Source organism: Sparus aurata, chromosome 12 (assembly GCF_900880675.1).
Source record: "Sparus aurata chromosome 12, fSpaAur1.1, whole genome shotgun sequence".
Classification (NCBI taxonomy): Eukaryota; Metazoa; Chordata; class Actinopteri; order Spariformes; family Sparidae; genus Sparus; species Sparus aurata.
Genome location: NC_044198.1, coordinates 1061982 through 1089357, shown reverse-complemented (window position 1 = coordinate 1089357; position 27376 = coordinate 1061982). Strand labels below are relative to the sequence as shown.

The following is a 27376-nucleotide window of genomic DNA, read 5'->3' as shown; positions in this document are numbered from 1 at the left end:
GAGAGGAAAGGAGAGGTGAATTGAGTGGGTTAATGGGTGGGTGAAGAAGAGAATGGGAAGTGAGGGGCATAGTAAAAGATGTAGAGGCTGATTGAGAAGAGAGGAGCAAAGAAGAGAATAGAGAGGAGAGGAGGGAAGGGTAGTTAGAGGATGACAAGTGGAAAGATAAATGACAAATGATATGGAGGGAAGCTGGATGGTGGGACTTACATTTTCATGGCAATTGGGCAGGAAGAGGTGTCACCATGGCAACGAGAAGAAAATAGAGTGCACAGGAGGAAATAAGAGGAGACATAACAAGAAGAGGTGTAAGGATGGAAAGGATAGAAGAAGAGGGATGGAGAGAAAGAGCATGTGGAAAGAGACGAGACAAAAAAAGAGGATAAAGAGGAGAGGATGTGGAGGGCAGGAAGAGAAGGTGGCCATGACAACAGGAGGAGGGGGGATGCTTCAGGAGGGACAGGCAAGGAGATGAGGAAGAGAGGAGGAAAATACAGAAGATGCGAGGAGGTGAGACAAAGAACATGAGGAGAGGAGTAATAAAAGTGATGACAAGTGGAGTAAATGAGATAGAAGGAGGGTTGGGAGAAGAGAGGGGAGGTAAAGGTCAGCAGGTCTGTCTCTTCATATGCTGTTCTATCTCTGTAATTGATCTAGTCTTTTCCCATCAGCCTCTTGGCCTATCTTTCACATACACACACATGTACACAAATATATGTACACACAGCCAGTTAATAGACTGTGACTGTGACATGAGTGTGAGTAATGTAAGTACAACACAATGGTGCTTTTATGATGTTGTCACACCACTGACGTATTTTAAAGTAGCACAGCAGGAGAGCAGGGTACAATTTCAGACTTCCCAGTGGCAGTCTAGCCCTCTGGCTTCCACTGGATACGTAAATTTGTTTCAAGAGAGGCTTGGAAAGTTTTTAAACAGCTGGTCAAGGTTTTAGGAAATATTACTTTAACAAGAAGAAATGGCACCATTGTGGGGTGCTATTTCTTCTTGTTAAAGTAATTTATCTTATCTCAGGTTATCTCAGGCAGTAGACGTTTCAAGCAGTGGATGAATCCAGATTTTGGTGCTCTAGTGAGTGTTTGGGGCATCAGGATGATGTATTTTACTGAGTCTAAAACAGCATTGTTTTTGTTCATGGTGATGAAGGAACATGCAACCAACTGCGTCACTGTGACTTACCAATGTGTTAAAATAGTTTTCAGACAACAATGGTGCTCTGTGGCACTGAGGATGAAGATATTTCGGGCTGTGAGACACACGTTTTTAGCCACTACATTCATTGTTGGTTTGGGTCTGCAGATGAGATTTGTTGACTGAAGTAAAACTATATGACAGCTTGATCTCTCAGTTCATATGGAACAAAAAACCTCCCAGAATTCGGAAAGACACACCAAAGAGACACAACCCATCCATATTACTTGGCCGCTAACATTCGATCTATACTGCACTGGTATCACATAAACAATCAGCCTCCACCGTGGCTGCTGATTGAGGTTGCGTCATGTGGCTCCTCCTCTCTAACGTCCCTTTTGTGCCTCCCCGACACCATCCCAATGTCTTATTCCAGTAATATCATAGTAAAAAACTGTCTCAAGATCTGGATGAAAAGCCATCTCGGGTTACAGTCAAATTCTCTTTTATCCCCTGTGCATTCTAACCCTCCATTTACTGCCTCTATCAATGATTGGGCTTTCGCAGCCTGGGAGGATTATGGGATTGTATCTGTCAAACATCTTTACATTGAGTAAATATTTGCATCCTTTGACCAACTAGTGGGTGTATTCAAATTGCAGAGATCCCACTTCTTCAGGTATTTACAAGTCAGAGACTTTGCTCACAATCGCTTCCCTGCTATTCCTCCTTCCCCTACTCTAAGGTACCATCTCAGAGCTATACTACACTCTCCTTACACACCAGTCCTCATCCTCTGATAAACTGCACACTACTTGGTCCGAGGACCTTAATATAGAGATAGAGCCTGAGGTCTGGCAGTCTACTCTGAAATGGGTACATGCATCATGTATTTGCGGCCAGCATGAGGTTTTGCAGTGCAAAGTAATTCATACTGGAGTCCATTGGTCTTAAAGCAAACTAGCTCGCATTCATCCGCGCACCGATCCAAATTGCGATAAGTGTCATTTAGGACCAGCTAACCTCAGTCACATGTTTGGATCAGTCCCGCTCTCTCTCGGTTCTGGAATTCTGTATTTTACTTACTCTCGGCCATCACATCTACCAACGTCCTCCAATCACCCTTAGTAGGCCAGTTCGGTGTCCTGCCCGCTACCAACCCACTGCCTTCCTACTGTACTGAACTGGTGGCTTTTCTCACATTATTAGCGAGACATGTCATTCTGATGCACTGGAAGAGCCTATCTCCCCCCTTCCCACACCCATTGGATAAGGGATGCCTTATCAGAAAATCAAACACTTTGTGGCTCCAATGAAACATTTTTAAAGATTTGGCAACCCTTTCACAAACATGTCCAGTCCGTGCAGCTGGACGCTCCCCCCACTGGCTAAACAGCCCCCTGAACTGCACCTACTTGTGGCTGTCTTTTGTGTCTTGCATTCTGTTCTTTGTGTGTTTTGTTTTGTTTTTAGTCTTGTTTTCAGTTTTTTCCACATTGATATTATGTGTTTCAAGGTTTGTGATTCTGCAGGTATTGACAAACTTTATCCTCTTATTTTAAGTAGCCCCACTTTCTGTTATCAGTGCTTACCTCACTTCATTCAATGGTCTGTTGTATCTTACCCACTCAGATGTATATAAGGGTCTGTGTCTGTTCTTTTTGTTGGAAACTCAATAAATAAATCATATTGAAAAATAAGTAAAACTACAGAATATTATCACAAGACAATATAAACATTGCTGCAAATTCCTGAAGTCTGAAAACCTGGTTTATGTTCTCTATTTGAACTTATATTCAACAAAGCTCCATCCACCCTCTCCATTGTAGGAGACTATCACTTGGGAGAAAAAGGGTTAATTAATTACTGGTAACTGTTCACAGTTTTATACGGGACACCACCTTCGTTTGTTAAGCTAGTTTGAATAATACGAAGGACATTATTCAAATTCAACTGTACAAGTTTGGCTTAAACAGTTGAAATCAATTTAATCAGTCTCTTATTCTGAAGCAGTGACTTCTTTCCACGTCTCCATCGATTTTCCACCTTAAATTAAACGTGCACAGACAACGACATAAGGTTAAATATGTGTATTAACTAAATAAATGCAGAATAAATGATATGAGATAATTCAAACGAGTAATAACAAATAACAGAAAAGGTGAAAATTGTGGGAGTGAGTTATTGAACAACTGACTTCTAAACGATGATGGATTTGAGTGTAACACTCCGTTCATTCATAAAATCACGGGAGTAATTCCTATCCTAACGGTACGATATGAGAAGTTATCTATGAGTTTATAAAGTAGAAGTCGAAGCTTTATAGACACCAACTCTGATCTTTCTGACTCCAGCTGTGTGCAGAGATTTCAACCTACTTGTTTGTAGAAGGGGAGGTCCACGGGGTGTCCTCTGATCCTCTCTCGTCTCGGCTGTAGATGCAACAGCTGTTTGGCTCGGCTGGATGTCGACTTCTCTGGTCAGCTGGATATGCTGTTCCGGCTTCTTGAATAGTTCGATTTCTGTACCGGACTTTTGATGTATGATCAGCGTCTTAGTCAGAGTCTCTTTGGAGTGGTGAAGATTTAGCTTTGACTCATTAACGGATTTAACTTCTTGTTTAAAAATAACTGAAGGATGAAACGTTGGCCGGCGAATCTTCCCTAGTCACTAAATACAAGAATAGACAAAAATGGCTTCTTCTGAATTTGAACACGATACTTTAGTAATATATAAAAAGCAAAAGAAAGTAATTTCGCCCTTGCTTTACGTTTATTATAAGTATTCTCAAAAGCAAAATTCATTACTTGGAAAAATTATTCAACTAGTGGTTCAGATTCTTCGGAGTAGGTCGCAAACTAAGCAAGGCACGGAATCAAATGTTGAAAAATAAAAGAGTTACGCGGCGTAGCAAAAAGTACAGAAGTAAGAAGAAAAACAAGGAAAAAACACGAGCGTAAAAACAAGAAAGCAAGAGAAACAAGAGTGCAAGAGCGTGAGAGACACGTTGTGTCTGTCTTTTAAGGCATAGTAGTAGGCGGGTCCGAGGAGCGGCTTGGCCAGTCGCTTCCTCCGGTGATGTCACGGATCGAATCGCGGCCTTATCAATTATTGCTGAATTAAACTATCCTTCTGAAAGTTTTAAGATCGCGGTTGACTGTTCACCTAAATCCACCATGGTCATTACATAAACCTTTCGGTTACATGAATAAAAGCAAATAAACAAAATTGCTTAATAGGAAAAAGGAATAATCAGTTATAATACATGCAACACACAGACACATAACCTCCGCCAGCATTGATGGCTCAAACCTGTTTCATACAGTGCTGACTTATACATTTAAAACATATATCGGAGGAAAGACAAAAGTATAGATAAACAAGATTATGGATTACATTACTTAAGAAAGTCCTCTGGGAACTATACCGAAGCTTACCACAAGGTGGCTCTGTGGCTCCATCACTCATTCAGGTATTAATTCAGAAGTTTATAACTTGGGTTAGGATTACATCAGGAAGATTATAAACTTATCAAAATGTAGGTCTGGTCCAGCTGTTGAAAAATATATCATGAAGGCAAAGGTGAGGTCTCAGTTTATATGTGTCCTGGATCAGGAAAGAAACCAGGATTCTTTTCACTTCTGCTGGTATGGAAATGTTTATGGCTCTCTTTTACGATCCTTGATTTCACGGTTTCACGATTTCACAGACCCACAGCCGGGCCTCCTGCGAGGAGAACAGCATGGGCCGGGTTCCTACACCATGTTCTTTGTGGCTGTGTTTGTTCTCCTGGTCCTGATCTGAACAGCAGGTCAGAGGTTCACACAAATTACACAAATAAAAAATTCTTCCGCCCCCCCGCTCAACTTCAGCTTTATTTATTTATATAGCATCTTTCGTACATGATTGCAGCCAAAAGTGCTTCACAAAAATTGTGCAAAATTAAAAACAATAAAATAATACAACAAAAATTCAATGAGGCAATAGTGTGTGTTAGTAAAAAGCAGACAGATAAAAAAATACAAAGGCATAGAAATAACAATAACTATGAAAGTTATTTAAAAAAGGCTAGTGGATAAATTAAAAATAGCATGGAGTAATTCCCTCAGATTAAGAGGCAGACTGTTCCAGAGACGAGGGCCATAAGGTCTAAAAGCTGACTCTCCATATGCATGTCAGAAAGATAAGATGGTGCCGGGACCAATGTTTCTCAAATGATAAAAGGATATTTTGGTGACATCTGAGATCAGAGTCTAGGACGATACCAAGGTTTCTAACCTGGTTCTTGGTGCGAAGGCCTTGTCACTTAAGGTGCACAGACATTTGCCTTCTCTGGGCTATTGTCCCAAATATTATGACCCCTGTTTTGTCTTCATTCAGCTGGAGGAAGTTCTATGACATCCATGTATTTATGTCAAGTAAGCAGTTTATTAAGCTATCCAGTGGGCTAAAGTGATCTGGGGATACAGAAACATATAACTGATTGTCATCTGCACAGCTAAAACTGGACTGAAGAGTCTCGAAGATGTCGTTGTTTTTAATAAAAGTGTGTACTTGATTAAAAACAACTTTTTCGAAAATCTTGGCTAAAAATGGGAGGTTTGATATGGGTCGTTAATATTAAAAACACGACAATGACTCCAAACACCACAATTCCCCCTAACTCTGTCATGTAGAGTTTCGCTCCGTCTGAGAGTGGAGTTCTTAGATTTAGAGTTTGTGGTCTGAAAGGTCAATATGGACTCATTCAAGTGTCCCACTAATAATCTGATACTTCCAATATAAGTATTAGTAGTAGTCTGCGTTTCATTGTTGAACTTTGAGAAAGCCATTGGAATATGTGGACAGAAACCTTGATACGCATTTACACACTTTTCAGATTTATCTGTTTCTGTCTGAAACTGTGTACATGTGGCTTGTGCAGTTTGCTGTGCTGGGATGGATTATAGAGGAGCATGAATCCAGGTCAGCAGGCCGCCAGAGACAGCGGTAAATCAGAGAAAAAGTAAAGAGTATCGATTGATCAAGCGTTTACTGACTTGGTTAAACTCTGCTGTCGTTGGTCAACCAATAGGCAGGAACACACCGGCGTAACCATTGGACGTCTGAAGTGTGTGGGGATGCTCGAACGAGGTCGGGAACAAATATGTTTGGTGTGCTCAGCTGCGTCGGAAGCGCTCAGAGCCGCTCAGACGTTGTCTGATCCGACGGAACATGCAAAGTCTGAGGAGGAGGGCTGACGGACGTCTGAGCCATTGGATACTCTGATTGGTTGTGTGCCAGCTGTATGACCATTCTGATTGGCAGTGCGCTAGCGAATCAGCGAGGTGTGTGGGAGGGGCGGAATACTGTGTACGCTGAGTTTTACGCACTCCGTTCCGTCATTTCTTGTTTTCATGTTTTGGAGTACTGGCATGAGACTAGCTGTTATTATGTCCGTTCAGGACAAATTAATCTGTTTGTTTGGTATTGCCTCGATGCATGTTTAGTATACAGCTGTTTTTGTCTGAAATAGTTAAGTTTCGTTTTGATTGAAAGTAAAGAGTTGCTTGCATAAACCTTTAGTCCAGCCTCTTTATCACTAAAGCCAGCCGCTTATTGCATCTCGCGCATGCGCAGAACGTACACACTACTGTGGAGCTGGCAGCACATCGAAGTAGTGTGTTCAATGCAACTTTTCTTATGAACGGGTCAGACAAGAGGCAACAGGGTGGTCGGAGAGTGGTCGGATTAGGCAGTTGGAAGTCTGGGTGGTGTGTGGGGGCCTAATGAGAACGGAAGGTCATTGGCTTCATTGGGGGTTTTATACACTGTTAAGAGTTTTACAGAAGACGTCGGTGTGTGGGAAGTGAAAAGCACCTGGCATTGTGGGGCTTCTAAGTGGGCTTTCATGGTCTCATTCAGATTGAGAGTGGAAGGGCAAATGATCACACTCTGTGTGAAGTACAGAGATAAAGGACAGCTGCCATAATTCTTCACTGTTCCTGGGACTCTTCAAAATCTACAAGGTTACCCAAACTTTTTACCTTGGCGGACCATTATTCAAACTTAATGGTGGAACACTGACTAAAAAGCAAATACCAATTGGGATGGGATTACCCAACTGGGTACTGGGATTTACTAATTCTTCCTGCACGATGTTACTCTGCCTACCACTCTGTTAATGGAAAATGATTAAGAACTAGGAATCCTAAATTTGAGGACCAGTTTTATCTCACATAAAAATAAAACGGCACAAACAGTAATTTATATTTGAATCTTTTAATGTTTATGTTTGTCATTACAAACACAGCCCAAGTCAAACCAAATCAGTACAGGGCCAACTTTGGGCATTCCTGGACTAAAGTAATGTTATGCTCCATGAGGCTGTACTGATTTGAGCTGATTTGATGCTATTTTGCCAAAATACTAACAATTTAAACATATATCACATAATACTGGAAGAGACAGGTAAATGATAATGATTTAAATTCAGTACACCTTCAATGACAGTAAGACAGCCAGTAGTGGAGTCACTAACTCACTAATAACTCCACTACACAGATGAGAGGCAGTAGCTCAGCAGAGTCATCACAAATGTCCATACAGTATTTAGGTGGCCTGTAGATGATTAGAAATATAGCCCCAGAAGTAGCCCCATGAGTTTAAGTGAAGAGCAACATATTCAAAAGCAGTACAATTTTCATGAAACATCTCAAAGGGAATTTTAGAGGGCTTGATTCAATGTGAACAATTGCACTGTTAGCCTGGTCTAACCAAGTTTCTGTTGTGTTTGATAATAAAATCCTATATTAAAGTAGATTTTCCTGCTGGCGACCTGATGTCTAATAGAGCTAAATTTAGGGAGTCAAAACCAACTGTGCAATTTTTGTGACAGTTTGTGGCTGATGAGGAATGGGAGCTAAATTGTTTCTTGATTCAACATTTTTCCAATACCTGTTAACACAGAAATTGAGGCAACCTGAACCCCAAGGGGGCCAGGCTCTTCTGGTGGGAAAACAGAATGATATCAACTGTGTAGCCTGGACCCAGCACATATCAGTTAGAGTAAGTTGTATTGTCTACATGGACGGGATGTGTTGTGTCTGTTTTCAGACTGTGGAGACAGAGGGTGATTTGGAGGAGGTAGAGGCGTGCGGTGACATTTCTGCGATGGTTGTTTCAAAGTGTGGCAGTGGGATGGGGCCTTGGCCGTGAGGGTGGTGAAGGAGATTTAGGGACGAGAATATGGTATTTGAACGTGGTGTGTGTTTGATTCTTGACATTGACAAGCTTTTTCTTCTCGTCTGTGAAATTCGGGAGGGGGGTTAAAGGGAAGAGGCTGACTAACGAGGGCAGAGAGTTGGTTGGGGTTGGGGGAGAATGGAAGTTCCCTCTTGTTGAGACTGGAGGGCATGCAGATGGCGGCTGTGAAGCCTCCTCCTCCTAGCACAGCTGCCTTGTCTGTTCACAGCTTATCTCAGGCAGTAGAAGTTCTCCTCCTGAGGGCTGTTTTATCAGTTGTTTTGGCTTGTCTCACCTCTTGTCCTTTGTAGGAGGAACTGATGTGTGGTGCACAGAGTAAAATATGTTGGCGGTTAACAACCTAACCCCTGACTTGTTAAGGCAAAATCCATATGCCTTAAACAGGTGTCTGCGTTCCCAGAAAATGTCAAAATTGTCAATAAAGCTCACTGTTTGAGCAGCACATGTAGCTTTGAGCCATCTGTTCAACATAAACTACCTGCTGTCTCTCTCACAAACACCACAGTATCAAGAGATCTGACTTTGTTCAACAGAAGTCTTGTTTTTTGCTTTTCATGTTAGCTTACACACATTTGTGTGTTAGCACTAACCACAACCTTACCTGAAGCTTGTGGGAGTCATTATTTTGCAGTTAACTTGTCAAAACCCTTTTTTGAATGACAATGAGATTTATATAAATTCAGCTAATCATGTATGGAAGTTAAATCCTGTCATTAATCAAGAGCATAGATTTTCAGTTTGAGAGCATGATTTCATTCCTTTTCAGTGACACAGCTCTTTCGCGTGCTCAGATTTTTTCTCCTCATGCTCACATTTTGTTCTTGCATTTAAATTTCTTCTGCTCTCTTTCAAAATGTCAGCTTGAACTCAAAAATCACATGCCCGTGTTCACATTTCTCCTTCTTGCACACAAAAATTTCGCTCGCATTCAAATGTGCCCTCTGCGCGCTCAGATCTAAAGTGCACGCGCTCAGAACACACACCTGCTCACAGGTCAAGTTCTGCTCTCGGATCTCTCCTCTGCTCACGGATTTTTCTTGCGTATCAACACTGTCAACCAATAGAAGGCCGGCTACTGTTGACCAATCAGATTACACCCACTTCTTTGCGGGGCGGGCACTGTTTCTACCGGGTTTATCTACTTCCGCCCTCCAGGCTGTTAAATGTGGTGGTTGCCTTTATTTTTTGACGACCTTTGGAATAAAATATCAGTTAATCAATACACCAGTGCCCGTGCTTTTCATTACAGTAGCTACATCAACATAAAGTAGAACAATAGCTGCTGTACTTTCGCCATATTAGCCAGCTGCCCAGGCAGCGGGATATATCTTATATAGTATAAATACTGCAGAGTGGTTATGATCGGGACGATAGTACAGCGGTTAAGAATATCGATTTGATGATGATTTTTGCTTCATGGGACGCTGGTTCGCATCCCGGCCCGGCGTACAGAGCGGGGTGTAAATGTACTTTATATAATAGCCGAGTTTCAATTAACCGCAGGGTCCACTTTAAACGCCAGGTGCAGGTGTATATTTTGATAAATAACCGCAGGTTCCAAATAAATGCCGGGTCTAATTCATTTATTTTTTTTAATCAAGGAAGAAGACGTGACCACTGACACTGCACGTTTTTCCAACTGCAATGAACCAGCTTTTGGGGGGGGGGCAGCTTGCAAAGGGTTGAGAACCCCTGCAGTAGTAGAATCCGTGTAATGAAAAACGGATGAATGAAAAGTACGCTATGATGATAGCGTATTTATCATCATAGTGTCATTACATCATTTTTCATTACACGAGCGAGGGTGCCGGCCGAGCCGGGATGCGAACCAGCGTCTCATGAAGCAAAAATCATTATGAAACGAACATTTAAACCCCTGTACTATCATCGCGATCTTACCTGACTTGCAGTATTTATACTATATAAGATATATCCCGCTGCCTGGGCAGCTGGCTAATATGGCGAAAGTACAGCAGCTATTGTTCTACTTTATGTTGATGTAGCTACTGTAATGAAAAGCACGGGCACTGGTGTATTGATTAACTGATATTTTATTCCAAAGGTCGTCAAAAAATAAAGGCAACCACCACATTTAACAGCCTGGAGGGCGGAAGTAGATAAACCCGGTAGAAACAGTGCCCGCCCCGCAAAGAAGCGGGTGTAATCTGATTGGTCAACAGTAGCCGGCCTTCTATTGGTTGACAGTGTTGATACGCAAGAAAAATCCGTGAGCAGAGGAGAGATCTGAGAGCAGAACTTGACCTGTGAGCAGGTGTGTGTTCTGAGCGCGTGCACTTTAGATCTGAGCGCGCAGAGGGCACATTTGAATGCGAGCGAAATTTTTGTGTGCAAGAAGGAGAAATGTGAACACGGGCATGTGATTTTTGAGTTCAAGCTGACATTTTGAAAGAGAGCAGAAGAAATTTAAATGCAAGAACAAAATGTGAGCATGAGGAGAAAAAATCTGAGCACGCGAAAGAGCTGTGTCACTGAAAAGGAATGAAATCATGCTCTCAAACTGAAAATCTATGCTCTTGATTAATGACAGGATTTAACTTCCATAATCATGAACGGTTATCTTAATTTATCTTGCAGGAACCAACAACTGAAGAAAATATGATCGCATTTCATTCAACAGTCGTTAAAATATTTTGGTTTCAACCAAATACACCCATCACCACAAAGTTTATAAAAGATTATTGAACAACATGTAAAAGTGAAAAAGACATAAATTCACGAATGTGTGTATCAAGATCTAATAAATGAATCAGAGAAAGGAGCAAAACAAATAAATGAACTGTGCCACAACTGAAGTACCTGATTTAATGATTGTTATGTTTTTTTAGTTTTTTTTTTTTTACTTTAAACAGATTATTAAGTTAAGATGTTTTGATGGTGAAATAATTACCTCATTACTGCTAGCTATTTGTACTTTTCACTTACAAACAAACTATTAAACAGTGATCAATTGAAAGTTGCAGAAGCATTGTCTGATACATACACTACCAGTCAAAAGTTTGGACACACCTTCTCATTTTATGGCTTTATTTTCATGACTATTTACATTGTAGATTCTCACTGAAGACAGCAAAACTATGAATGAACACATATGGAATTATGTAGTAAACAAACAAGTGTGAAATAACTCAAAACATGTTTTATATTTTAGATTCTTCAAAATAGCCACCCTTTGCTTTGATTACTGCTTTGCACATTCTTGGCATTTTCTCAATGAGCTTCAGGAGTTAGTCACCTCAATGGATTTCCAACAGTCTTGAAGGAGTTCTGCTGAGCACTTGTTGGCCCTTTTTCCTTCACTCTGCGGTCCATCTCAGCCCAAACAATCTCGATTAGGTTTAGGTCAGGTGACTGTGGAGGCCAGGTCATTTGGTGCAGCCCTTTATCACTCTCCTTCTTGGTCAAATAGCCCTTACTTGTTTGGGGTCATTGTCCTGTTAAAAACTAAATGATGGTCCAACTTAACGCAAACTGGATGGGATGGCATGTTGCTGCAGGATGCTGTGGTAGCCATGCTGGTTCACAGGGCCTTTAGTTTTGAAAAAATCCCCAACAGTGTCACCAGCAAAGCGGCCCCAGACCATCACACCTTCTCTTCCATGCTTCACAGTGAGAACCATGCATGTAGATACCATCCGCTCACCTTTTCTGCATTGCACAAAGACAGGCGAGTGGAACCAAAGATCTCAAATTTGGACTCATCAGACCAAAACAAAGGTTTCCACTGGTGCTTGATGGTTTTTGCGACTGCACTTGCCATAATATTAATTCCAACAGTTGTCAGATAGGGCTGTCAGCTGTGTACCAACCTGACTTCTGCACAACACAACTGATGGTCCCCACCCCATTAAGGAGCCAAGAAATTCCACAAATGAACCCTGACAAGGCACACCTGTGAAGTGAAAACCATTTCAGGTAACTACATCATGAAGCTCATTGAGAGAAGGCCAAGGGTTTGCAGCGCTGTCAACAAAGCAAAGGGTGGCTACTTTGAGGAATCTAAAATATGAAACGTATTTAGAGTTATTTCACACTTTTTTGTTTACTACATAATTCCATATGTGTTCATTCATAGTTGTGATGCCTTCAGTGAGAATCTACATTGTAAATAGTTGTACAAATGAAGAAAAAAACATTAAATGGGAAGGTGTGTCCAAAATTTTGACTGGTAGTGTATGTATGTAGACAAAGCTAATTTTCCAGCCCAGTACCTTGATGGACATTGATAGTTCAAGCAATTCCACATTTCATGTTGCAGTTTAAAATCTTAAAGTCAGTCCACATAATAATCCAAAATCAAGATCCACCATCATCCATTAAAGGGATACGTTTATTTATTTTTTTAAATTAGGCAAACACACTGCAGTTTTCCATTCAAAGAGTCACAAACTGTTGATCCAGATCTGAAAATCCGATATCAGACTGATCCAGTTAAAGCTTTTAACCCAACCAGACATATAAGCTTGCGAACACTCTCTACCTAGGGACATCTCCCCCTCCAGTCATGTATAGATTTTTGTATTGCCTTCATTTGAAATATCAGTGGGGCTCAATCAGGACACAGTAACAGAATTCTGAATCCACCAGGAGCACATCCGGTTTACCAGCTATACTGGACAGTTTCATTAATTGGAAACCTGAAAGAAAAGTTTGGATTTCAAGAATGTTGATTAATTAAAGGTCTATTAAAGTGTAATTGACTCTTCAACTGTTTTTATAATCTGACTTTTGAAAAGGCCACCCTTCATCTGCCACATAGATTGTTGGACCTTGAATGATAAAGTATCTCAATTGTTTTGTGCAAAAGCAGAATGCTGTCAACTAGGGCTGCAGCTAATTATTGTTTTACCATTTGATTATATTTATTTGAGGTGTGGTGCTGAAAAGTCCAGTTTTGCCCAGTTCTCCCAAACTAAAAGATCAGTCAGTTTACAATGCAATTAAAGACCATCAGCTATAAGTTCTCTGTGGATCAACTTATGAGTTACAGTGCTTATGAGAACATATTCATCAAAATTAACACCTACCACCATCTTAACCTCAGCAAACTCAAATTACATCCAGATAAAGTTATCTACCAGTTATGTCATAACAATAGAATTGCCATGAATACCACACAAACAGCCTTTCAAATTAATTGTACAAAAATAATAGTTGATCTTAATGTATAAATAGGTAAATAGTCCAAAGCAGAATGCTGTCAACTAGGGCTGCAGCTAATTATTGTTTTACCATTTGATTATATTTATTTGAGGTGCGGTACTGAAATGTCCTGTTTTGCCCAGTTCTCCCAAACTAAAAGATCAGTCAGTTTACAATGACATTAAAGACCATCAGCTATAAGTTCTCTTTGGATCAACTAATGAGTTACAGTGCTTTGCAAAAGTATTCACCCCCCTTGAACTTTTCCACATTTTGTTACGTTTTAACCACAAATGAAAATGTATTTTATTGGGATTTTATGTGATAGACCAACAGACACAACGTGTTGCATAATTGTGAAGTGGAAGGAACATGATACATGGTTTTCATTTTTTTTTTTTTTACAAATAAAAAACATAAAATTGTGATGTGCAAAAGTTTTCATCCCCCTTTACTCTGATACCCTTAAATAACATCCAGTGCAACCACTTGCCTTCAAAAGTCACCTAAGTAGTAAATGGAGTCCATGCAGTTTGCCACAAGCCATATGGGGGCATGACGCACATGTCGAGGAAGGTGCTCTGGTCAGATGAGACCAAAATTGAAGATTCTGGCCTAAATTTAAAACACTATGTGTGGCAGAAAACTAATACTGCACATCACCCTGGACACACCATCCCCACCATGAAACATAGTGGTGGCAGCATCATGCTGTGGGGAGGCTTTTCTTCAGCAGGGACAGGGAAGCTGATCTGAATCTGATCTTTGTTTTTTGTATTTTGTGTGCTCCTATTGCTGCGAAACAAATTGCCCCACTGGGGACAAATAAAGGTATTTATTGATTGATTGATTGATTGATTGATTGATTGATTGATTGAATTGATGGGAAATACAGGACAGTCTTAGAAGAAAAATTGCTGTTCACAGACACTCTCCATCCAATCAGACTAAGCTTGAGCTATTTAGCAAGGAAGAATGGGCAAATATTTAAGTCTCTGCATGTGTATCGCTGGTAGAGACTTACCCCAGAAGACTTCCAGCTGCCATTGCAGCAAAAGGTGGTCTACAAAGTATTGACTCAGGGGGAAGAATACTTTTGCACACCATACTTTTCTGTTTTTTATTTGTAAAAACAAATTAAAACCATGTATCATTTTCCTTCCACTTCACAATTATGCACCACTTTGTGTTGGTCTTTCACATAAAATCCCAATAAAATACATTTACATTTGTGGTTAAAATGTGACAAAATGTGGAAAAGTTCAATGGGGGTAAATACTTTTGCAAGGCACTGTAATCTAAACATTTTAGAATTATTGAAGATAGCTCTTCAAAATGTATTTTACAAAAGAAAATATTTATTTAGCTTGCACGTTAGTGGATGAATAACTTGAAATAACACATTCTAATATCTATACATTTTTTTAAAAAACAGGTCTGACATGACTAGTCAATCAAGTAGTCAAACAATCGAAAAAGACATCATCAACTATATCTTATCTCCCCTCTCATGTGACTGTATTGCTTTTTATGATTTGTTTTGATCAGATAAAAGAAGCAATCTTGCATCACCTTTGGCTTTAGGAAATTAGTATGGACATGAATCAAGAAAATAATCAATATATTAATAAATAATAAAAGTTATCGTTAAAGCTGCTGAACTGCTGTTCACTTTTTGATGAAAATGTATAGTTGACAGGCTGTTTGAGTTTCACACATTGATGATTAAACACACGGGCTTATAATTTGTTCGACTGGAGGTATGTTCTTTTGGATGATTAATTTCACATCAGAAGTTTGTACCTATTTATCAGCATATCTGTAGTTTTCCTTGAGCAATTTCACAGTACCTGCACTTTATTTATGCAGATCAGTGCATTAAAGTAAAGGACTCATAAAGTGACTATACGTACACTGATAATGCAGTACAAGTATAACACATGCATTAACATAAAACCATCAATCAAATGTGAGAAATATTTGAGAGTAATATAGATTTTTTTCTCCAACTGCAAATACAAACTATGCACTGATCCAATGTTCAATATAACACTAAAGCATGCTGTATATGTGCATTTGACTGTCACACAACCATACACAGCAATGGACCCATTTAGCCAGCCACCGGTTTTATATTTGATTTAGCCCATTTAAATCCTGTGAACGTTGCATTCCTGTTGATCATTGTAATTTTGATCTCTTTCTTTCATACAGCCATTGGTTTCAATCCAGCCAACTTTTAGATACTTGAAACTCACTACTTATAAATAAGCCATCACAGTCAACACAGTCACCATTTATTTTAATCAGTTGTATGTGTAGATTGAAAAGTCTGCACTGCGCTTCCAGGCAACATTTACTGAACTCCTGACTGAAATAAAATCAGACAAGGAGCTCATTGTGATGGATTAAGTATCTGCAGGAATCTGAGAGTAAGAAATATTTGGATAATAAAGCAGTCATGGGGGACTACATACTAACTCCTCAGTATACTGTACTGGTTTACTTTAGAGACACAAGAAGGATAATTAAAGGTAAGGTAGTCATTCAGTAATTGTAAGATGACATAGAACAGGACACAAATGCAGGACACACAGGTAGACAAAAACCAAACTAAAGGAGAGCTTTAATAAACAAGAGCTTAGGTCCAAATCCATACAATCCCCAAAAAGGCAACAACACAAGGCAGGCAGAAGAATAAACAAAGCAGGAGAGATCCAGGAAACAAAAGCGAACCAGGTACAAACATCCCTGCATCAGCCAATCCAGGACTAGGCTGACTAGGTCCAAGAGGTGCATCAGACAACCCAGAGTTAGAGGAGTCTTCCACCAGCCCAGAGACAACAGAGGCATCAGCCAGCTCAGAGACACCAGGGTCGGCTGCATAGCAGTGGAAATGTATTCCACTACTGCAATTAATTTTGCCAAGAGGTGAAATATATAAATAGAAAAGAAAAGGGCCAAGAGCAGAGCCCCGGGGAAGTATTGTTGTTGAAGGCTGGGCAGGCTCCTTTGAAAAGAAGACTCTTGGGACCTGTTGGAGTTGCTGGAGGCTGATAAAACAGAGCCTTACAGAAGGGAACACAGACTGGTTTGCAACAGGTTTGGCTGGAGGCTGAGGCTTGGGCTGATAGCTGGTAACCTGGGGCTGAGAGCTTGGTGCACATGGCTGAAGCTTAGCGAGCCACAGGAGTTTAGCAAGGCTAACAAAGTATATTTAAGGTGTGTCAAAAACATTTCAGCTGTGCCTGGAGCTTCAAAAAACCAGGGCTGCCAATGAATTTCTCTTTCAAAAATAGCAATAGCTGTCAGCCTAGAAATGATTGCATGGATGGCAAACAAAATCTCATAGCTAAGCAAGACAGTAACATGACAGACATTTATGAGTCAGCAATAACAAAGTAATGTTAGCTTGCTATCTAGTTAGCTAATCCGATATCAGCCAACTAGTAGCTATTGCTTCATGATAAGGAAAAGTACCATTATACATTGTAATGACAGAAACCTGTCCCAAGATAAGAGCTCAGTGGATCAGTTTGTGGGTCAGGAGTAAAAAGTAAAACACAGTGACTATGAGCTGCAGGCATCAAATTTCAGACTTCAAACATGCGTCCAGTAATCCATGAGTTACCACACAGGCTCATTTACACAGACACATTTTGAGAAAGCTCATGGCCATATAACATGCTCTACTTTTTTGTCTTACAGGTTTACGAGCAGGATGACCTTTCCGAGCAGATGGCCAGTCTAGAAGGGCTGATGAAGCAGCTTAATGCCATTACTGGCTCAGCCTTCTAATCTGTGACCCCAGTCCAGCCCCCAGCCATGGTCTAGTCTGGAACCCTCAGTAAAGGCGGCAACGGTTAATCTAGGTTTGAAGACACCTCTGCGAAATCAGACCTCCGTCTGTGCTGGGTTGAGTTGTTTTTTTTTCGAGAAATCCTTACCAGTGTCTACTGTGGTGGGACCAGGATTGGATGGAAGGGAATTTTAAAAAAAGGATAAACATAATAGCAGCACAGCATCGACTCCAAGAACAGGATAAGAGTGGAGAGGTTTCTTTCTCTCGAGTTCAAACTGAAACCTCTATTCAACCTGAAATACAAAACTAGAAGACCCATTGCCTAGCGCCTTGACTTAATGACACAGGATGATGGGATTATATTTAAAAAGAAGACAGTTGTCAGTTATATGATCCTCCTGTTTTCCTTCTTTGTGGTATTTATTAGCGTCCTCTGCTGAGCAATCCACAACTCAGTTACTGTACCTCACTTATTTTTCATGAGCGCTGGTGGAAGTATTCCTTTTGTCTTTGTTTTTTTGTTTGGGTATTCCAACATTGTGCAGTCACAGGATGTGTATATGGCTTGAAAATGCAACCAGAACCTACAGTGAGAAATAGAAAACAAATCCTCAGCCACCAAAGTTTCACCAAAACTTTATTTTTCTCACCGCAAACCAAGGTTGCATCTTGGGATGGCGTAAGGTGATCTTCGGCATTTTCTCTATTCTATTTATATTATTCCACAGTGTCATTCTTTTTTTCCTGTGTTGAACAAACTGGTATGACTTCACAGACCTAATCATCACCCATAACCCTTCCACCTATGGAGGTTTACTAAAAATAAAGGTAATAAAGAAACAAGTGTGAGAATCTCTAGACCAGTCTATATCATCTGGAATTGGATCCAGCTCTTACAGGACTTTGTAGAAACCTCTATAGACTCAGTCTGTTGCTGCTCTTGACCAAGCCTTTACTCTCCTCTATCCTCAAAAACTCTTAAGTACTAAGTACCTACAAGGACTTGTGTTTTTGCCAAATTCTCATTTTGGGAAACGTCTCATAACATTCTTTGTTTTTGCTCCTTGTTCATATCTGTCACATTGTGCTGTGTCACATTCTGTGCCCCCTGCTGGTTGGAGTGCTGAAGATCGTCTGCAAAACCGAGAAAAGTTAGGGAAGACTGTGTTGTCTGCTTTTGGGACACCTGTAGGTGTGTTCATGGGATCTGATAATCTCAATTATAAGATCATTATAATGATCTTATAATCTTAGTTATAAAATCACCAAAACACCACAAGAGCTCCCGTCAAAGTAGGAACAAATAAAAGTGGGCATCTTTGTGATGGAATAAGTAATTAGAAAAGATGAGCAACAGGATGAAGGATCAAGTAATGATGATGATGATGATGATGATGATTATTATTGTTATTGTTATTATTATTATTATTATTATTATTATTATTATTATTATTATTATCATTATTATTATTATTAAAATTAGAAATGGTAGTTGGGCAGCCATTGTTGATGACAAGAAGAATGATCTTGTGTTTCTTCAGTATGTGTTTGACTATTTGAATCTGCTTTTGATGAATCCATTTATTTTTCATGAGATAAACACACATTTACCTCTGTCAACTTTGATCACCCAGATGGGACCGCCAGCTTTACTTTGAGTTTACTTCAGGGCATTCTGTTTTTTATACAAAAAAAAGACACATTACAAAAACATAAATGCAAATAATGCATATTTTTAAAGTATATTTTTACATTTACCGTCCTGTCAGAATGGTGTTTTTTTATCAGTTTTATTTTTTACACATATCCACAGATAGCTACGTTAAAGGTCATGAGCCACCATGGAAATTGACAGTGTTGGGGAAACTGCTTTGCAAGCGTAACTTGTAAAAGTACATGTAGTTCAGCCTGGCAGTAGGTTGAACAAACTACATTTCTACCCCTGGAGAAATGTAGTTTGTAAAACTACTGCTAAAAAAGTAGCTTTAGCAACTACTTATACTCATTTTACTAATTTAACTAAGTGTTAAATAAATCAACATATGGTGTATGTGAAACAAAATATAATAGCCTAAAAAAAATTCACATGCCAGAAGAAATATGAAATCAACTTGAGGAAAAAGTCGAGAAAAGTCCAAATTATTGTTGTTTTCGGCATTCAGGGCTCACATGTGAACATGTAGGTCGTGTCTGTATGTACATGCTCAAATATGGCCGTGGTTGGGCTGGCGCGTTCGGGGGCGGATCGGGGATGACGGAGGGTCATCTATGATGTGCTTGTGCCATATGAGCACTGCCTTCCCTGGCACAAAGACCCACCCACTCTGGTAAGTTTTTGAGTGCTGCCAGGGCAAGCCAATCAGAGGCAGCATTGGCTTGACATGTCACGACATGTTTCAAGCCTTTTTTCAAAGATAAATAAAATAAAGTTGATGTTACATAGTTCTTTTTTAAATAAGAAATATTTCATATTATTGGTCAAAATTGTAGTTTGTAAATTGAGTAGTTAAATTACAGACAATGACCCAAAAAGTAGTTGAATTACTTGACGCAGCACAAAATATGAATGTAGTTTAACTACCAGCAAGTTAGAGCAAATTGTAGTTAATCTATGTAGTTCAACTACATGTAGTTTACGCCTCCCCAACACTGGAAATTGATAAGCTACAGCCTTTGAACATATAAAAAAAGGTACATTTTATTCAAATTGTAATTATTAACTGTATGGTGAGATTCATTTGCATCATTTTTTTTTTTAGTTTAACTTACTTCAAAAGTGGAATGAGGAAATTATTTTCTGTAACCTTTCTGTTCTTCAAAACAACTATATCTTTATTGGCAGCTGGAAAGAAAAAATCTGGTCTGAGAATTAATGGTCTGTTATAAAGTTTTCATAAAATTGTGTTTTCAGATAATTTAAGTGCTCATTGGGTGAAGATTTTTTGATACTACTGCAGAAATGTGTTTTTATAAGTCAAAAAGACATAAGACATAATTGGAATAGGTTGAATTGCCTTATCTGATTTGTGGGCCTAGAATGGAACTAAACAATTTGTGAAGATAGCTATTTTTAGAGTGTGCACAAAGGCAGGAACTTAAAATTTACAACTGATTCATTAATTAGCTGAGGAGAAAAAAAACAGGCCACCAGCGTACTCCTTATTTGACTGTGTCACCCCAGTCACCATATTGTAATTTCCAGACCATTATCTTTCTGTGATGAAAGAGAAATGCTTGAGGGAGAGAGAGAGGGAGAGAAAAAGAAGAGGGAGCACAGGCAGAGAAGGTGAATTGATATTCAGAGGTGGTTTGTATGTGCGAGCTAGGGCACTGAGGAATGAGGCCGGGAATTCATTATAATGGTGTTTCAAATATTATGATTCAAACTCACGCTGTCTGGGTTGTTACAGCTGTGGAGAAAAGTCCAGGGGACAGAGGGGATTGAAAGGTAACGTCTCTGCAGAATGAGAGTGGGGATGAAAGGTAAATGAACGGAAGCAGGCGGCCAGTGTTAGGATCAAACTCATCAGAGTGTTCTGGGAGATACATCCAGTCCGTGCCAAACGATTCATTCTACTTGCACTTCTTTTCCTCCTCTTCCTCCTCCAGAGCTGCAGGTAGATGAGCGAGAGAAAAAGAGAGAAAAATCTGATTTAAACAGAAAATGCCAAATTAAGTGGCCTGTTGACAAAAGAGATTTAATTTTTTCAGTGTCAAGGCAGAGAAAATGACAATAGTTTATTGATCTGGTGGTTTTGTACCTTGTAGCCCAATAAATGTAAATTGCACTGAACATTTCAAATCATCCACAATGTATTTGATCGATCCCTTTCTTCATAGAAGACATATATTTAATGTCATTACATTAAAAAATGTACTTGCAAAGACTTCAAAACGTGGTTCCATACCTTCAGATTGCCTCTAAAGAATGGGGACAACATCAGGAAAATTGCATCATAACACTCATCATATAAATGTTGATAAGCGTGGATGAGGTAAAACGCACCACAACAACTCCTAAATTAACATAACACATTTCAAGATAAATGCACTTGGCAACCACTGTGGAGACAGATACATCTGTCCCCAAGGATTGCTTATGCCAAACAGCCTAGAAAATGGCCAAGATGAAAGGAGAATTCAGTCTCATTATCAAGCTACCTGATAGTCCCAGCAGATATATGATCCAACGTTGTCAACACATAACTTTCCCAGTTGGTGATTTTGAAGATGCTCCGACATCTTAGAATTAAGAGTCGCCTGCTGAAGAAAGAGTAGGAAATGGCTACATTTAAATCATTAAAAAAAAACTTATGGATGGTTGGGAAAATTATCAGAAAGCCCACACGTGTTATGTATTGAGCTAAACATGAAATGGCAGTTTGGTCCAGTTTACTTGAGATATTTGATGACCATCACCTTCAGTAATTAGTGAGGCTGTATACCATTGATCTCCTCTGAATGGACTTTTACATCTTCTTTTCATCTTCATTCAGTTTCAAACATCAAACACATCTTTTTATAGTACACAATGTCTTTCCAATCTTGAGTTATCTTAATCCGAGAATTACTCTGTTAATACCATAATGTGCCATTTTTTTATTTATCGCCATTCATTTGCCCAAATGCTTTTGTTTTTGGTGTTGTTGTTGTTGTTGAGTTGAATTAGACATCATACATGCCTTTGTGTTTTAACTAAGCTTTGTTTTTTTCTTCCTCTGTATGTAGACACTTCATTTCAGGTCTTTGTGAAATTTTTTAATGAGCTCTGTTATGTTAATTTGTTTTTCCTGCACCAGCAATAGATGAGACACTTTGCTCTTCTGAGGATTTTTCCCAAAAGCACTGTGTCCCTTTTTAAACAGAGGGGCCTGAAACTTTACTTCAGTGGCACAGATGCAAAATTTCGGCTGCCGTCCTGAAATACAGACACTCGACGGGCTGAATCTTGTGATGACAAAGATCGTTCTGTACCGGAAATATCACAGATCAGATAACTGAACTGTGTCAATCAAAGGGTCTTTGAGCAAAATGCAAAATTCCTACCCATCTCTCGCAGTGACACACATTGTAAAAAAATTAAATCCGTCCTCATCAGGCATGCATTAAGATACAACCTAAAATTGTTCTTCATATAATAATGGGATTCTGTCAGATGAGTGAAATTGTCTCACTTGTTATTTTCAGTTATATACTCAGTTATGTTCCACAGATATGTGTAAATTAGGCAGATCATCACACTATGATGTAAGTTCAATCAGGAGAGACAAATGAATGAAGTAAAGAAAATGTTCATTACAACAGTTGTTTGAATCTTAGTAGAAAGTCTTTGGCGCTTAGACTCTTCAGGGAGATTTTCTGATTGAGGGGCCTCTGCCCTAAGAAGCAGCAAGAAAAAACCCCCATGTTGTCCAGACACTGGTGATGGTGGTGGCAGATGACCCTGCAACTTGAACAGCTGATGAGGCTGGAGAACTGGGAGAAGCTGTTGAATCTGCAAAGACCGGATGGTAATGCAGAGGTGGACAGACAAAACAACAGTATGAGTGAGCTAAAGAGAAAGAGAGCACCATATTTAAAAATACAGCAGCAAGATGGTAGGCTAAGGTGAAGGTGTGTCATTGTGCTATTGGATGGATGTGACTGGCTGATTTAAACAAACTGAAATCCGCAAAATTAGCAAATTAGGATGTTGCGAGCATGTGTCAGACGAGTGAATGACACGATGGTATGAGTAATAAACCAAAGGCCAAAGCAAGCAAAAGAAGAGTCTTCCTGTCTGAACTTTCACTAGAGCTTCATTAACCACTGAAACAAGTCTATTTGGATGCAGGGGAAGTACAGATGGATATATTTGTTTTCAATAATCGAAACTTAAGACTTTTTGCAGTTTGTTTTCAGATTCGTGTTTGACTATAGACAGGTCGTACCTGTGCCACTGATCAGATTTGACACACTTTGACATATCTTTCAGTTATGATATTTCTTTGCCAGACAGTTATTCTTAATTAATCTACATGACATATGTTTGTATTTGAACCACTGAACATAGGTACAGGAACACAAGACAAGCCCTTAGATGGACAGTTCTGTACCTGCTTTTTCATCAGTACATGTCATTTAGTCATTTACCAGATTGTGCATATTGTTCATTAAATATAACACGTGTTACTGCAAATCAGGTTAAGTTATTCCTTTTGAGCAGCCACTCATTTTGAGCATGAAAACAACTTTTAGAGACCTAGTAAAAGGAACAGTCTAGCCAAATCTGAAATGTTAGTCACTATTCACTTGTTTTAAAACATAAAAAAATAATAATAATAAGTATGATAATAATATATGATAAAATAGTTCCTAACACAGCTTATTTGGCCTAACTCAAGTCTCTGGAAGCCTCAGTGTCCCAAATAAATTTAAAAAATATGCTATCACTACCCTTTTTAAGCAGAAATCTTGTAGCTGCTGAGGTAAAAGCATAGTTTGCATCCCGTCTTAAGTTCGTGCACAAGCTTTGCTGTGCATCAAGAGTGTAAATAACTTATTTTTAAATCAATTGGGGGAGCTTAGGGCTTTCAGAGACTTGGCTTACAGCAGAGCTGTAAAGAGGCATTTTATGGTTGTTAGTTTTTTTGGGTTGTTTTCCCCCACGTACTTCAATAGTTTTAATGATAATGCTGTTCTCCTATGAAGCTTCAGAAAATTTTCTGTGGACTACGAAACCTCCCAAATTTCCAGCCGAATTAAACATTTTGGGTGAAGTTTGCCTTTTGGAGGTGAGTTAATCGGTTATATTTCATTGTTTCTGCAGCTAATCTTTTCTCTATTTTAGGGACGAAATGATTATTGAGACAGAATAATTAATTGTATGTAATAATTAATAATTAATAATTAAGCAATCTTTTGTTACAGCTTTTTGTAAATTGTACAAAATTGTACTAAACTGTGAAAAAAAAGTCACAACAGTAACATAACTTTGACAAAAATAAATGGAGACATGATGGCTTATGGATGAGCTCAGTTAAAACTCTTACTTTTGACAGAAATGACTGAAATACATGAATGCTTGAAACAGGATAGTGAATTAGTGAAAACTATATAATTTGAAGTGAATGGACTGAAACATCCAAAAAAGACTAGAATGCTTTTTTTCATCTGATCCCCAAACAGAACAGAGACAGAATGACCATCATGTAAAAAATCAAAGAATCCTATTTTGTTTTTGCTAGCTAAAATCTAAAAGTTAGTTCAGGAAACTAAAAGGGGACCAGAGGAAACTAGAAGGGACTTTTGTTCCATTTTGATGTTGTAGTTTTTTTCTGGTAAATTTGAATCTGAACACTGATGATGATGATGATGATAAAAAAAAACTTTTCATCTCGGCCTCAATACAAAGGCTTGCCTTCAAAGGTCTGACCCTGGCCTCCGACAGCCACATGTTTGAAGGGTTTTTTGTTGTTATTTCTTATTGGTTATACATGTGTATTTTACAGTGTACAGTTCCACTAGAGTAGTAACTTTTTATAATCAAATTTAATATATCATTATTATTATTATTATTATTATTATTAACTTTATTCCGAGTGCTCTTTAAATCTATTATTTATAACCATGTAGTATTTTTGCAAACGTAAATTTAGTATTAGAAAAGTATAAAATGAAAAATAGGACTGAAGTGCCATTGTTCTTTCTTTTGTCTTGTTTCTTTTTTTCATGCATTGTCTTTATAGGTTTCAGTATTATTTTAAGCAATGTTGTAGAACATTTATTCGCATTTCTTTATGAATGATTAAATGGTTTGTCACCAATTCAGGTCATTCTGAGGACACACAGTCACCACCACGTTTTTCTTTTTGTCTGTTTTGTTCAGTCTAAAATCTGTAGATTGATCTCATCTATGCAGTTATACCATATATATATAACCTGTGAATAATAGCAGGGTCTATGTTGTTTCAAGGTTTAATACCTGACCTACCAATCTGGAGCAAGGAAATCCTAATATGGACAAAGAGGACAGTTCCTGGGTGGACCTTAAATGATTATTTTTTCATAAAATCATGTTCATGATATTCCATCACAGCCAACTTTTAGTCAAAATTAGTGCATTTGTCAAAGGTAATGCAGTCGAGAGCTGTTTTTTAAAGCAAGAATTCACAACGTCCTTTGCACAAAGTCCATGTTTCACTATTTGTATTTGGTGTTTGCCTAACAGGTGATACAGTTTGTCAGGTAAATGGTTAGTTAAGACAGACAATTTCATACGTGATCATTTCAAATGTTGGCAGTTGAGCCAGAACAGTACTACAATTTTAGGCCAGTAAAAATGTATATTCCAAAGTTTAAAAATCTGAAACAAATAAAACAAATGTTGGGCAATATATTTTTCAAAGGGCAATTCCAACAATCTAACACATCACAGTGCCATTACATATCATTATCCTCTATTTCCAATATATATATATATATATATATATATATATATATATATATATATATATATATATATATATATATATATACATACATACATACATACATACATACATACATACATATATATATACATACATATATATATTTATATATATATATATATGAAATAAGAGGCTGATAATAATGTATTCTAAGCCATCTGAGCTTCCTTGAATGCACCGCCATGCAGAGTTTGGCTTCTCTCACTTGCATGACCACAATACTGTATGTCTTTGGAAGCTCAGAAATTGATTTTAAACCTGATGCTACTTGTTCAGAAAAAGCTCTGCAGGAAAATAAAGGTGATCTGTTGCTAATGGAATAAACCATTCAGAAGCACCAGGAAAGTCCTTTATAAACACATTGTCCTCTATCTGTAAAGACTCGTCCTGTGGTGACTGTGTGAAACTCAGAAACACCAGCAGGACCTGATAAGGTGAACACTAAGGAGGCTCTTTTCCAGCATTTCAAAGGGAAGCTCAACTTCATTAACTTCTCTCTTTGGGTGCTTCACTCCTGTGGTGGGAACCACTGGCGATCAAAAAAGGGACAAATTACATGGTCAAAAAAGAGGAAGTGAAGTTGGTCAGGGCTGTGCTGACTTTGAAAGTGGCCTGATGTTGGTGTGAAATTGACTCTGTCAGCTGCAGCACAGACAATTATAGGCCACTGTCTTACAAAAAGAAAATCATGGAGTAGGAAAAATTATTTGGACCTCATCTCATCGGGGTGAAAAGGGCCAAATTAAAACTCCCCTCATCTCCTCACACAGACAGTTACTTAATTTCCAGAACATTGTTCGACAAATGAGTCTCCATCATTTAAAAAAAGGTTCAAGCCTAGTGTCATTATAACCAAATTAGCTTAGTGACTGCAATATTTAAGAGTGTACATTTTGTTCATTTGAGTGAAGGAGAGAAAAGATGATGAAGATGGTGGTGAGGGTGAAGATGATTATGATGTTGTATCTCAAATGAAGAAGAGCGAAGTTTCTATCCACAATGTTGTATACAATTGCTGGTTTTGTAATGCACTGTAGAACAGTCCCATGGTCCTTTTTATAGAAATGTTATTTCAATGGTGCATTCTTTTTGTTTGATAAATAAAGTTTTATACAAAAGCAAACTGCCACTTGGCTTGTTCTATGCATCGCATCATCAGTGAATGTGTCAGTGTGGTCAAAAATGTGTTTGAATGGGAAATGGTGGGGTAGGGAGACTTTAATTAACAATGGGAAGCACTGTGAAGTCCTGCTTATCTCTCTTAGAGGTTGCAGTGTTCATACCAGCCAATCTGAAAGCATGACTACAACAAACAACAAGCTGATGATTCGGCTGTTCTATGAGTCTTACCAGTAATGCTAAGGCTGGCTCAAGAGGAAAGTTCATGGGGTCACTGAAATCAAAAGAGTAATGCTTTATATGCAAGTTATTGTAATAAGCATTATTTATTCCCTAATAAGACCTTATATGTTTTTTATAACATGCTTATTAACTAGACTCAGTTTTAAGAATCACTTTAAGCATCATAAACATGTATTACAAACA

At 38.7% G+C, this 27376-nt stretch overlaps 1 protein-coding gene across 1 annotated transcript in view; it reads left to right on the top strand.

Annotated features, from left to right (window-relative positions):
* Nucleotides 1–26954, top strand: part of dcc (DCC netrin 1 receptor) — a 474778-nt gene extending 447824 nt beyond the window's left edge. Inside the window, exon 29 of the mRNA XM_030434685.1 lies at nt 17267–26954. Coding sequence (XP_030290545.1) covers nt 17267–17356 — 90 coding nt within the window. The 3' untranslated portion in view covers nt 17357–26954. The remainder of the gene's footprint in view (nt 1–17266) is intronic.
* The last annotated feature ends 422 nt before the right edge of the window (nt 26955–27376 follow it).